Here is a 12,675-nt window from a genome sequence, read left to right as displayed (position 1 = left end):
GTACAGCGCTGTACCTGGTATGGACTGAAGTAGCCACGGCGTTAATCAAGTGATTTGCTGGGATGCCAAGTGGTGGTCCCTGCCAATCAATCATTAATGACGCTAGTTGACGATAGTTCATCAGTAAAGTCCTGGAAAACCACTCCAATGGAGATGTTGCTTGACTGTCATGGTTTTGTATGATTTCCATTGACTTTTATGTCGTGCCACAGTATTGGATCATTTGGCAATCTGTTCACAGTCCATTCGGCCCTTACATTTGGCACATATGCTGGGGATATCGTCCAGCACATGCACTGAACATAAATTCCCGACTATATACCATACCAGACACAAACATATATCTGCTCGGTGGATGCCAGTAGGTCACAATTCTCAGCATCTGGTGTATATAGTGAAACGCATGTGTTGGCCTAGTACATATGTCGAACAAAAACTGCAGATACAGTGTGACAATAGCATGTCAGTCGCCTAGTGCTTACAGCATCAGATTCTAGTATGTATATTAGAACATCCCATGATGACTCCTGCTGTATTCAAGCGGTGGTGGTGGTTGGGGGGGGGGGGGGGGTACATTGCTCGTCTGCCAATGCATGTTCTGTGTAAATAGGTTCTCCACCTCCAATTTATTGAGCGATGATTACTCCTCTGTAAAAGCACAGGAGCGATTCACTGGGCCAGCTGTCGGGCACTGAAGTGGCAGACAAAGGATTGGCCAACAGTTGTAAAAAACCAGATAACCACTTTAACTCCCATAAGCTGTATTACTGCCCCCGGTAGATCGCCGCTCTTGTGTGATAGGAAGTTGAGCATTGTAGGTACAGTCCAGATGCCGAGCATTGTTCTTCAGCTGTGGCTGGCTGATAAAAGTTAAGAGGAAACCTTGATGTTGCATAACTTTGTTATTGTTCCCTTGGAAGAATTTCTGTCTGTGATGTATCTCCTTCCCCGTACAAGGCTGCTGATTGGTGAGGAAGCGAGGCTGGAATTTCCGTAGGCATGCATGAGGACATCGTGATTAAGAGCTCAGACATAACACTGGGTTTTGTCTTGTAATTATTGTGCAACATACCAGTATTGTACAAGCAGTTCGGATCAGCCGTGTTCCTGGTGGGGTAGTAGAATAATTGTTTGTAACACGGTCTCCAATTAAACTTGAGGTCTGAAGCCCATACACAGATGATGGCTTTCACTGTATGCAAACGTTACAGGAAAAACTGTCATTGACTCTATGGATGAGGTTGGCAAGACCAACCTGGAGGGGACGAGCTACAGAATGATATTGTGGTGGATCCTGCCCCCCCCCCCCCAATAAATAAGTAAACAACTGGAGTGCTTCTTTAAATAGCTTATCACATAGAATATTGTATTTCCCCCAGCTTAGTGTTTCACTCTCTGACCTGTTCTGCCCTCAGAGAAATGATAGATCCCCCTTAAGGGCTTCGCTCACATAATTTTTTGTTTTGTCTTTGAAAGGTAAATGATTAAAAATGGCGCACTACTTCTCCTCTGTCCCTGCAATGTATAGCTATACACTGCAAGCTGGAGGACTCCTCCTCTTGCAAAATCCATTAGACTGTGAAGCTTATGATGTGGGAGGGATATGTTTAAGGGCTCCTTTAGAGCAGGGAAGGGGTGAAAGTTCATATGGGTCTGGGGTGGGAGGTCAGCGCTCCTAGCTACTTGTATTTACAATCCAGGCCCCATCTGTGACAATATTGATTTCTTTCATTGCTGCTGCCAGGTACTGTGTTGTGGATAGGGTAGGTGGTGCCACGACACACCTACCCACCAGATTCTGGATAGAATGCAGCACAAGAAGTTACAAAGCAATACTTAATTATGAATAGAGAAATGAAAATGAGTAATGTTGTAACAACAAGCAAGCAATTTAATTTTCATCATAGATTTACCTAGCACTAAGGCTAACTAAATCTTGGAATCAGCAGTACGTTATGATATACCTAATGTGTAAAATATCTCTAATGTGTAGGCTTGTGTCCATGTGGCCCTATTAGTTTATATCTGTGAGGTAATAGAGCTGGTTCAGTTCTAAGCAATAGGTCTGCTGTTTAATAATTTAAGTCCCTAATGGTGTGCACACCTATTGTCAGTTTGAGGCCGGCCTAACTTACAGTATGTCACATGAAGGCATACCAATTCAGCCACTATACGGCCCAATTTGACCATTGTCTATGTGTATAGCATCCCTCACTCTCCACCTTGCCATACTGTGCACCTCGCCATACTGTGCACATCTCCAGCCCTTTACCTTCTGTACCACCCTATTATCTGTAGTATGTAAGCTGGTTGGAGCAGGACCCTCACCCCTACTGTCTCCATCAACTGATTACTTCATGTAACCGTGGTCTTGTTTTTATTCCTCCTGTCTTGTAAGAACTGCGGAATATGTTGGCGCTATATGAATAAAGAGTATTATTATTACATGAGTACTTACCTCAACCAACCCAGGTTAGCCCAGGGTCAGCAGCGCTCCTCTACCACAGTTTCTAGGAATTCTTGTGGCTGTTCAGATGTTCACCCCAGCCAGTCTCTAGTTGCTCCGTCAAGCAGATGCAGGGCCCCTTATAGCGGCTTTTGCTTCTCTTCTCCCCTCTGCAGACTGTTGCACCTTCTGTGGAAGTTCCTCTGCAGACCCAGACAGTCTCAAGTACTCAACTCGGTGGGCCCCAGTGTCCTCGACGTAGCACCTGCTGCTTCTCTCAGCGGTCTCTGGTGCCCTAACCTCAGCAGCGCTCCAGTCACACCTCAGCTCACTGAGCTCTTTAGCCTGTGGTGCAGCTAGAATTGTTTTTTGTTATATGGCCTTACCAGTGTCGGGAACATTTGATGATCATCAGACGGGGCTCTTGCAGCTCAGGGCTTGTAAGCGTTGTAATCTTTTGCCCCTTCATGTGCCTAAATCCCCTGCCGTGCCCCTTTTCCTGGTGCACTGCTAGTATTCTCCTTCACTCCGCCTGCCCCTGCCTTGCCTTAAAGAGGGGATGGCGCTTAGCATGACCGTGTGCCAGAGCAGTTTATAAACGTGACTGTGTATAAAGAGCTGAGTAGCACTTTGACAATGCGCCGTGTGTCTAATTTCAGAAAATGTCGATTTTAGTATAATGTTTTTAATTTTGTAAACAAGGTTTTATTTGTATATGTGAAAATTCGCCTGCTACCAGAGATGCAAAATGACCAAAAAACCCATGGCAGCGAAAGGGTCACATGATGTCATGGCATCATAACAGTAAAGTCTTTAGCGGTTAGTCAGTGGCTCCAAGTATTGATTTTACCATAGCCCAGAAGACAGACGTAGTGTGGTTTGCAGGAGGGAGGGCAAAATCAAACAGTGGGCGTAGCTTAAAAAATGGCGCGTTTTACTGTAGCTCCATTCTTGCTATTGTACATCCTATTGCTTGCTCATCATATGGTTCATTTCATACCTGTGTCTTGTGTTCATTGTCAGATAAATGAATGTTATGTGCTGACGACTGAATTATTGTGAGGCTCTCTGATAAAATATTGCTGTGCCATGAGTCATTTCGCTGGAAGGACCCTTTTCATGACCACTGTTTTCCTTTCTTGTAGGTGCGACTGCAGGTTCAGAGTGTGTCCAAACCCCTTTACCGAGGGACCATTCATTGCTTCGAGTCCATTATCAAACAGGAATCTGTAAGTCATTTGTCTTTGCTTTGACTTCCCTGCTTAAATATTTCAAAATGCGTCATACATATATTGGATCCAGCCATTGCGTTTAACCAAATGTAGGGAATCCCCTTCCTGTGCAGATGCCTTCACCGAGGTCCTTGGCCACATGGTTGGTCTGCTGCCCAAAAGGTGACTTAAGCCACAGCTTGGGATGCAACCAGGGTGATAAAATCACATTAGGGACCCATAGCAATACTTGGATTGGATTCTCACTCCCCCATGACCATGGCCTTTACTCATGGCACTGCTCTTCAATTGTACCACTTATGTCTTCCATCATCCATATTTTCAGCACCAGTGGAGTCCGGCTCCCTCCATTGCTAAACCAGAGCGGCTGATAGTCTCCTCCTTGAATGCAACCTAAAATTTTCCAGAATTGCATTGTAACCCATAAACCTTTTAACATGACATAGTCAAAGGGGCTCGCCCAATATCGCACTTGCCCATGTGCAGTTGGCCTAAGAGGAGCTTTTCTATTGTGGTTTTTGTGAGATGAGATAAAGTATTTTAAAAATGGCTAATTTTGTATAACGACATGCACAGTGTAAGTTTTACATGGGTCATTACGAACATGGCGATACAAAATTTTTTTTGGGGGGGGGGGGAGCGGCGTTTGTACATACTATGGGAAGAAAGGTGGGATTTTAACTTTTTAAAATAAAAAATTTTTTTTTTACACTTTTTTTTTCCCCCACTAGGGGATTTATATGCCATCACCTTTGATCGTTCTTATAATACACTGCAATACTTCAGTATTACAGTGCATTATACTGCCCTATGGGGATCAGACAGAGGCTTATTCTCATAGGCCACTGTAGGTTGAAGTCCCAGAGGCCATCTTCAAGTCTTTGGGTGACATAGCAACCCATTGAGACAATGTGTTTACATTGCAGGTTTCTGATGGGTGATGGAGGGAGCCCCTCCCTCTGTTAGCCTTTAACATGCTGCGGTTGCATTGATCACAACCCGTAAAGGGATTATGGCAGGAATAGTCAATTTCTCCGGTCCCTGTGTTCTGAAAGGCCCCAGGGCTGTCATGGCACAATGCTTATCAAGCCATACCCATGGGGTGGCTTGATAAGACTGCCCGTCCGATTGCAATACGATGTAATACTGTGGCATTACATCATACGGCAGGAGCGATCAAGGCATCGCGGTGTTGTCCCCTAGGGGGACTAAAAAAAAGTAAAAATAAGATCAATAAAGTATTGCTAATTATTAAAAAAAAAAAAGTAATAGTTTTTAAAAAAAAAACCCTTTTGCCATATTTATAATAAAACAAAATACATACTTGGTATCGCTGTATCCGATCTATCAAAGTAATGCATTGTTTACCCTGCACGACGAACGTCGTCAGGAATAAAAATAAAGAACGTCAGAAAGGCGCTTTTTTTTTTGGTCACCTTGTCTCAAAGAAAAAATGTAATAAAAAGTGGTCAAAAAGTTGTATGTATTTCAAAATGGTACCAACGCAAACTACAGGACGTCCCGCAAAAAATGAGCCCTTGCACAACTATGTCAACAGAAAAATAAAAAAACTATTGCGCGCAAAAGATGGCAGCAGAAAAAAATTAAAATCTTTGAGAAAAAATACAAGTAGTACAGCAAAAAAAAAAAACCGATACAAGTTTGCTATTGCAGTAATCGTACTGACCTATAAAATAAAGTTATCCTGTCATTTTGGTTGCAGTTTGTGCGCCGTAGAAACAAGACGCACTGAAAGATGGCGGAGTTTCATTTTTTCCCATTTCTCTCCACGTAGAATATTTAAAAGTTTTTCAGTACGTTATATGGTACATTAAATAGTACCATTGAAAATACAACTCGTCCCGCAAAAAAACAAGGCGCCATACAGCTACGGCAATGGATAAATAAAGGAGTTATGATTTTTAAAAGGGAGGAGGAAAAAACGAAAATGGGGGGGAAAAAAAACAAAAAAACCTCCGTCACTAAGGGGTTAAAGTGGATCACATGTCATTTTGCAGTATAATGTTATAACTTGTTGTATAAAGCTAGAGATATTGCTTCATCTGTGTTAATAACACAGGTACTGCAGTTCAGTTTGATGATTTAGATGGACGTTTGGAATAATGGCAGTAAGTGGAAATGGTGAGGAAACTTTGAAAATGTTGCCCCTTTTTCGGGATCCCCCTCTCACATTGATCTGGACAGCAATTGTAATTTTTAGTCTGGAATATTCTCTGTCTAATCATTAATCATGGCAATAATATTGAAGTTGATGCAAAACCAGAAATAATTATGATGTTATAAGGAATGGAGCACGGTTGGGTAGTTATGTCTAATATTGTGTGTTTGATTATAGGCATGGGGACTATACAAAGGAGTCGGATCACCAATGATGGGGTTGACGTTCATCAACGCACTTGTGTTCGGAGTTCAAGGAAACACCCTGAGATACCTCGGCGCCGACACTCCAGCAAACCAGTTTCTGGCTGGAGCAGCAGCTGGCTCCATCCAGTGTGTGATATGCTGTCCGATGGAACTGGCAAAGACCAGGATGCAACTCCAAGGAACCGGTGAATACAAATCAAAATCCAAGACCTACAAGAATTCCTTGGACTGTTTGGTAAAGATTCACCGCAAAGAAGGACTGAGGGGGATTAATAGAGGCATGGTTACCACATTCCTCAGGGAGACCCCAAGTTTTGGCTTCTACTTCTTGACCTACGACTATCTCTCCAGGTATCTTGGATGTGAGATCAACGACAGTCTCATCATCCCGAAGCTGCTGCTTGCGGGAGGTATGTCGGGTATTGTGTCTTGGCTATCGACTTACCCAATTGATGTTATTAAGTCACGACTGCAAGCCGACGGCATTGGTGGGGTCAACAACTACAACGGCATTCTGGACTGCGTGAGAAAGAGCTACGAAGTTGAAGGCTGGAGAGTATTTACTAGGGGTCTGACGTCCACATTACTCAGAGCCTTTCCCGTCAATGCTGCCACGTTCGCCACGGTCACCATGTTCCTTATGTACATGAGGTCTGAAAATACCATCAATGAATGTGATACCGGCCCAGCGTTACAGCAGCCGACCAGCATGTAAAATCTGTTACCTAGTATCTGAACAATCTGAGCGTAGAGCCATTTTTATACGAGCTGTATAAATTGTATGTATATAACTGATATGTATAATTGGTTTCTAGGCATTTTAGACAGGCATTCATCTCGATTGTATAATACAATGTGGCCTTATTTGGATACGTTGCCCCCACGGCTGCTGATGATGTGGGTGCTTATACTTCTGGAAATCCTATGGGATTTGCTGTAATGATATTGATAAAGTAGATCTCTTTTAGAGATTATGAATACAAGTGGGCAAGGGGCAACTACCAGCTCATTCAATTGAAACAATTGGTTAAGAGTCCTATGCCAATACCGAATGTATTACAGGAAGTATTATAATAGAAGTAGGATAGACCGTCATTGTGGGGAGAACGTGGCTCATGTTGGCCTAATACATTACAAGACAAACTATTTACTTACCTCTTGGGAGCAGAGCTTCAGTTCTATACACTCCTGTAATGTATAAGGAGACCATACTGAGCTCAGGTAGTGTGTGGAGCTATCGATCACCCGTGGCAGTGGGTCTGTTGCAAGGAAGCTGCCCAAGCCTTGCAAGGAGTTTAAAGGCTCCCTAGTAGAGATGAGCGAGTACCAAAATGCTCGGGTGCTCGTTATTCGAGTCAAGCTTTTCGTAATATTCCAGAGCTCTATTCGAGTAACGAACCCCATTGAAGTCAATGGGGGACTCGAGCATTTTTGTATTGGACCCGCCGGGTGCCCAGCAGTGTTTTTTTTTTTTTTTTTTTCCTTCTGTCTCTCTCATACTGCTGTGGATGTATGTGCATGCTGGGGCACAGCAGGAAGTGGTAATGCGGTCGAACTCAGCGTGGTACTCGCTCGAGTAACAAGCACCATCGAGTATGCTAATACTCGAACGAGCATGTTCGCTCAACTCTACTCCCTAGCCATTAATTACAATGGGAGGTTGAGGTTTTTCTTGGAGTTATAGATGGTTGCCCCTTCGATAAACCTGCGAAAATGGTTAATGTTTAGTGTGCAGTACCACCTTCTAACCTGCAGTGGCACTCTTGCAACTCATTTACTAAGCTGTAACGCAATGACCCGATTCCTGGCCGCTGAGAACCCTGCTAGTTTTAACTTCTTTAGTACCGTTCCATTCCTCTTCATTACCTTTGTTGGTATAAGGTATTGATATGGTTCAGGCTGCTTTTGTTACATACAGAATGAATGGACTGTAGGTCACATTTGATGTTGATTATGTGAATATGGCTTTATAAGACAGTAAAATGCTTTTAATGTCAAATATTTATTTTTATATACAATGCTTTATTTCATTTGGTTACAGCTACAACTTGTAGATTGTGCAATCTAAATTATGTGCCCCTTGGGTTGACAATTTTAAATGTATATTTTTCAAATGCTAGAGCTGCCCTCGATATTTCATGTGCAACATGGAAAGCGAAAGACGGTGAGTCTCAGTAAGTGTGTTCACGAGTATTGATGGTGGATGACGGCTCGCTACTGTGTGAGAGTGAATAGGCAAAATGTTCTTGTGAGTGGTGAAGCTTGTATGTATTGGTGGTTAATAATGAGCTGGTTCTAGAAGTCGACCACGGCATTTGGTTATGGAATAAAAGTCAGTTTTGGTATAAAAACTGTGGACCGAAATACTTCAGGTTAACATAGAAACTACTGTAACCTAGCACCATCTACAGAGCGACTTGAGGTACTACATATGGTGTTTCGGTCAAGAAAATGCAAGGTGGCTTATATTCTAGTCATGTATATTAATTATCTACTGGTAATGTAAACATATACAGTCTATATGTTATATATAGTTTCCATATAGGTTTAGGTGTAATGTGCATTGACACTGTGGGCCTCAAACATAAAATTATAGAAAGAGTAGAAATCATTGCACTCTACCAGTAGAGGGTGCTAATGGGTACTGTCGTCTTTGTGTTGTGGATTGGTATGTGTACCCAACACAGCACACCATGTGGTCAGGAGCAGTTTTACAAGTGAGACTTTAGTGCCGTGTGCCCCCTCCAAATAACACCCTGTCCTATTTTAATTTTTGTCCCAAAAGAGGCACAGTGTCTTATTTTCAGGGCTGTCTTAATACTCACCTAGAAGACGGCGCTCCAGCAGTATGCCGTGTAGTTCTCAGTGCTGAAAGAGCATACCCCTCCTGGTAACGGGGCTTGAATACCCTGCCTCCAGCAAGAGATTGCTGAGATTAGATCACGAGCACCGTGGCTCAGCCAATCGGAGCTGGCGCTCGATGAACCAATCACAGCCATTCATTGTCATTCACTGAATGTGATTGGTTCATCGCGCCAGCTTTGAGTGGCTGGGCCACTGCACTCGTGATCCAATCACAGCAGTCTCTTGCTGGAGGCGGAGTATTCAAGCTCCGTTACCAGGAAGAGAATGCTCTCTAGTGCTGAAGACTACACCGAAGACTGCTGGAGCGTACAGCCCTGTGTGAGGGACCCGCATGCCACCTGCTAGGCATTTTTTTTTCACGTAGTGTAGCTAGGTCTTATTTTTGGGGAAATGCAGTAGTTTGGAAGCAGAACAAAATCATTTAAGTAGTTGTCCAGGATTACGAATAAATCTGTATATTTTATTTATTTTTTTAATGGAAGCTTGGTACACTTCTCCATAAGCAACCCCCTTTCCATACAAATAACAGACATCTTTAAACTAGGGCATCTACTAAAACTGCCCACACTGGGGAATTTATAAAGTGACTTACGGTGTGTGCCATATTTGCACTATAAATTCAAGACTTTCATCTCTCCTTGCCACTTTTAAAGAATAGTGACAAGGGATTTAGCAGAAGGGGCATGGCCATCGGTGGTCCAAATAAATGCATTAGTTTTTAAGCTAAAAAATGCCACAAAAAGCAGTGTGAATGAATTCCTGTTCACAGCACATACATATGTAATTTTTTTGGCTTTACAACAGTCAAAGATATGTCAACTTTATACTAAAGAGGCGAGCACCTCCTAATATGTTTGGTGCATTTTACTCCAAGTGATTTCACATTAAGACTGGAATATGAAATGGTAGACTTAAAGGGAACCTCTCACAGGGGGCCAGGGGATGTGTGTTTTTTAAGACTCGCACACTCCCCGGTTCCTATGTGGTCTACCTGTAAACTTCGTTTAGGGTGCCATGCTCAGGTGACAGGTTCCCTTTAAGAATTATCTCCCACTCTGTTCCCGTTTTAATAGATCGCTTCTGCAGGTAAATATGTTTTTGCATCACAATAAATCACATTTGTAATACTGCTCCTAACCTCCTGTTGTGCTATTGATAAAAAAAAAAGGTAGTTTCTCACACACTGTATTTTTTTTAGCCAAAGCCAGAAACTAAAGGACTGCTTAAAAAAAAAAAAAATTCCAGCATGTTATAGGTATGTCTTTTTTAAAGCATTTTTTCCATAGGCTTCTCTGTAACGGTCTTCTGGCCTCCAGGTTACACGACGAGCACTCTGACAACGTTCTGTGCCCTGTAGTTAATGAGGCAAATTTATGACAACCGTTTTTCTTGCCCATAGCAAGCATTGATGGCACAACTTTCATTTTCAAGAGAAGAATACAAAATGAAGGCTGTGTTGCGATTGGTTGCTGTCCTAAAGAAACAGTTTTTCTTTATGACAGGTGTCAAATCTGCCCCATTAACTGCAGGACCCAGATCATTGTCAGAGTGCTGCTCATGTCATCTAGAGGGTGGAAGAAAAGTGCAGAATATTTAGCCTTGAGGGGATGGGCTACACAACTGGGGTCTTCAAAGCAGATGTCAGTTAGGTTGTGATGGATTTTCAAAGATAAAAAAATGAAGTTGTTCTTTAATAGGAGGCACTTTCTGACCTGCTGTGATATACATATTTCTGCTGCGTAACAAAAAGGGAATGGGGTGCACCCCGCAAGCCACCTACTGCAGGCAGTGCAATACATTATGAACATGAACTGACATTCATACGTCCTCACTATATGCCCTCAGTGTTTTGTATAGAAACCTGTCTATTGATGAATTCCCTGTGCATGAAGAGGGTGCAACACATATGTAGTTTGGCTCATTGTTAGAGAACTTCCTGTGTTCTTGATGGGGGAGGAAGCTTCTATTTTGATAACTTTTCTCCAGTTTGGAGCAGCGGGTGTTAATGGAACTTCAGTCTATAAGAACAATTGCTATCCATGGAATAAGATTACTGTACATTTAATTATTAGTATAATAAATAAAAGTTATTTTCCAGAAAGGTTTGAATTTCTTTCTAGTTTTTAGAATTGTACATTTTTTTCCCCCCCCATTCTGATGCCTGTATGGAACAGGTCTTTTAGCTTTGCTAGACTAGCCTTCAATAGTATAAAGCATCAACCTATGCTGTAGCGCTGTACAGAAAGGATCACTCCCATCAGTCCATCCACATTGGGGCTCACAATCTAAGTTCCAAAGCAAGTAGTAAGAGTTTGGGAGGAAAGCAGAGTAGGCTGAGAAAACTCATGTAGAGGTAGAATATACAATCTCCATGCAGATGTTGCCCTTGGTCAGGACCAGAGTGCTGCAGGACAACACGGCGGGTGTTACCCAACTGAAATCAAAACTATGCTCACACTGCTTTTTTTTAAAAAAAAGTTTTATAAATTGAAGAAAAAATTATTTTTGGCATCACCATAGTCAGTGAGCCATAAGTACTTTTTTTTCTATTGCTGGAGCTGTGGGGAACTGATTTTATTTTCTGCAAGGTGAGCGCCAGTTTTTTATTGGTCCCACTTTGGGACACACATGACTTAAATGGGTTGTCTCGCGGCAAACCTCAAAATTTTACCTTACCCCATTCCCCCTGTCACCCCCCTGGCATCAAATAGCAAAGTAAAGCGGTTTTTAAGCCGCTTGCTACTTACCGATCCGACAAAATAAGGACTTTAAAAAATCTCCCAAGATGGCCGCCGGTCCTTTCCCAGGGATGCACTGCGGTCTTCTCCCATGGTGCACCGCGGGTCTTCTCCCATGGTGCACCGCGGGTCTTCTCCCATGGTGCACCATGGGCTCTGTGTGTTCCATTGCCGATTCCAGCCTCCTGATTGGCTGGAATCGGCAGATGTGACGGAGCGGAGCTACGCGATGACACGTAGAAGGGGCGGAGCCAGACCGCCGCTCGTGCCTGGACTGAGCAGAAGGGGAGAAGACTGCACAGCGCAAGCGCGTCTAAAAAAAAGCAAGAAGACATCAGAATTAGACGGACCCATGGCGACGGGGACACCAGCAATAGAGCAGGTAAGTGAATAACTTCTGTATGGCTCATATTTCATGCACGATGTACATTACAAAGTGCATTAATATGGCCATACAGAAGTGCTTAACCCCACTTGCTGCCGTGAGACAACTCCTTTAAGCTGTTCTTTAGTCACCTCACCTCCAAAAAGTGAAAATAAACAGCCTTCTTAGCAGTTTATTTATTTACTGCATTCACCGTGGGAGGTAAATAATAGCATGGTTATTACAAAGGTGGAAATTTCTACAGATCACAGGCCCGAAGATCGGTGTTTAGACCTTCAGCTGCAACAACTATCCTCTGGGGAAGAGGCAGGCTCTGAACACCTCGCTACTACATCACTGCTAGGCCGTGAGCTAGCTGTACTGTATGGGAGCCAGCTTCTTCCTCTGACCTTCTGTCTACAGTGGTTCTACATGGGAGAGCTGCATCACATCTACATCTCTCACGAAGTGGAAAGTAACCCCAGCTCATGATGGTGGTGTCAGATAGCATTAGGGTGCACTAGATCCTGCCCTCGTAAATCTTCGGTAGTTATGTTGAAAACCTCTTTACTCCTTTGTGAAAGTTCTGTAAAGGATTTGCCTTTGAAGCCAGATCCACATCTAGTAAGCAGTGCTTACCACCTC

General features: G+C 43.0%; 1 protein-coding gene across 2 annotated transcripts in view; it reads left to right on the top strand.

The window, feature by feature from the left end:
* SLC25A29 (solute carrier family 25 member 29) overlaps positions 1-11,047 on the top strand; it is a 32,274-nt gene extending 21,227 nt beyond the window's left edge. For both annotated transcript variants that reach the window (XM_066607977.1, XM_066607978.1), the window contains 2 exons: positions 3,592-3,675; positions 6,035-11,047. In XM_066607977.1, the coding sequence (XP_066464074.1) occupies positions 3,592-3,675; positions 6,035-6,778 (828 nt within the window). In that variant the 3' untranslated portion in view covers positions 6,779-11,047. The remainder of the gene's footprint in view (positions 1-3,591; positions 3,676-6,034) is intronic.
* Positions 11,048-12,675: the final 1,628 nt, after the last annotated feature.

Source organism: Eleutherodactylus coqui, chromosome 6, assembly GCF_035609145.1.
Source record: "Eleutherodactylus coqui strain aEleCoq1 chromosome 6, aEleCoq1.hap1, whole genome shotgun sequence".
Classification (NCBI taxonomy): domain Eukaryota; kingdom Metazoa; phylum Chordata; class Amphibia; order Anura; family Eleutherodactylidae; genus Eleutherodactylus; species Eleutherodactylus coqui.
This window is presented reverse-complemented; position numbering and strand designations above follow the sequence as displayed.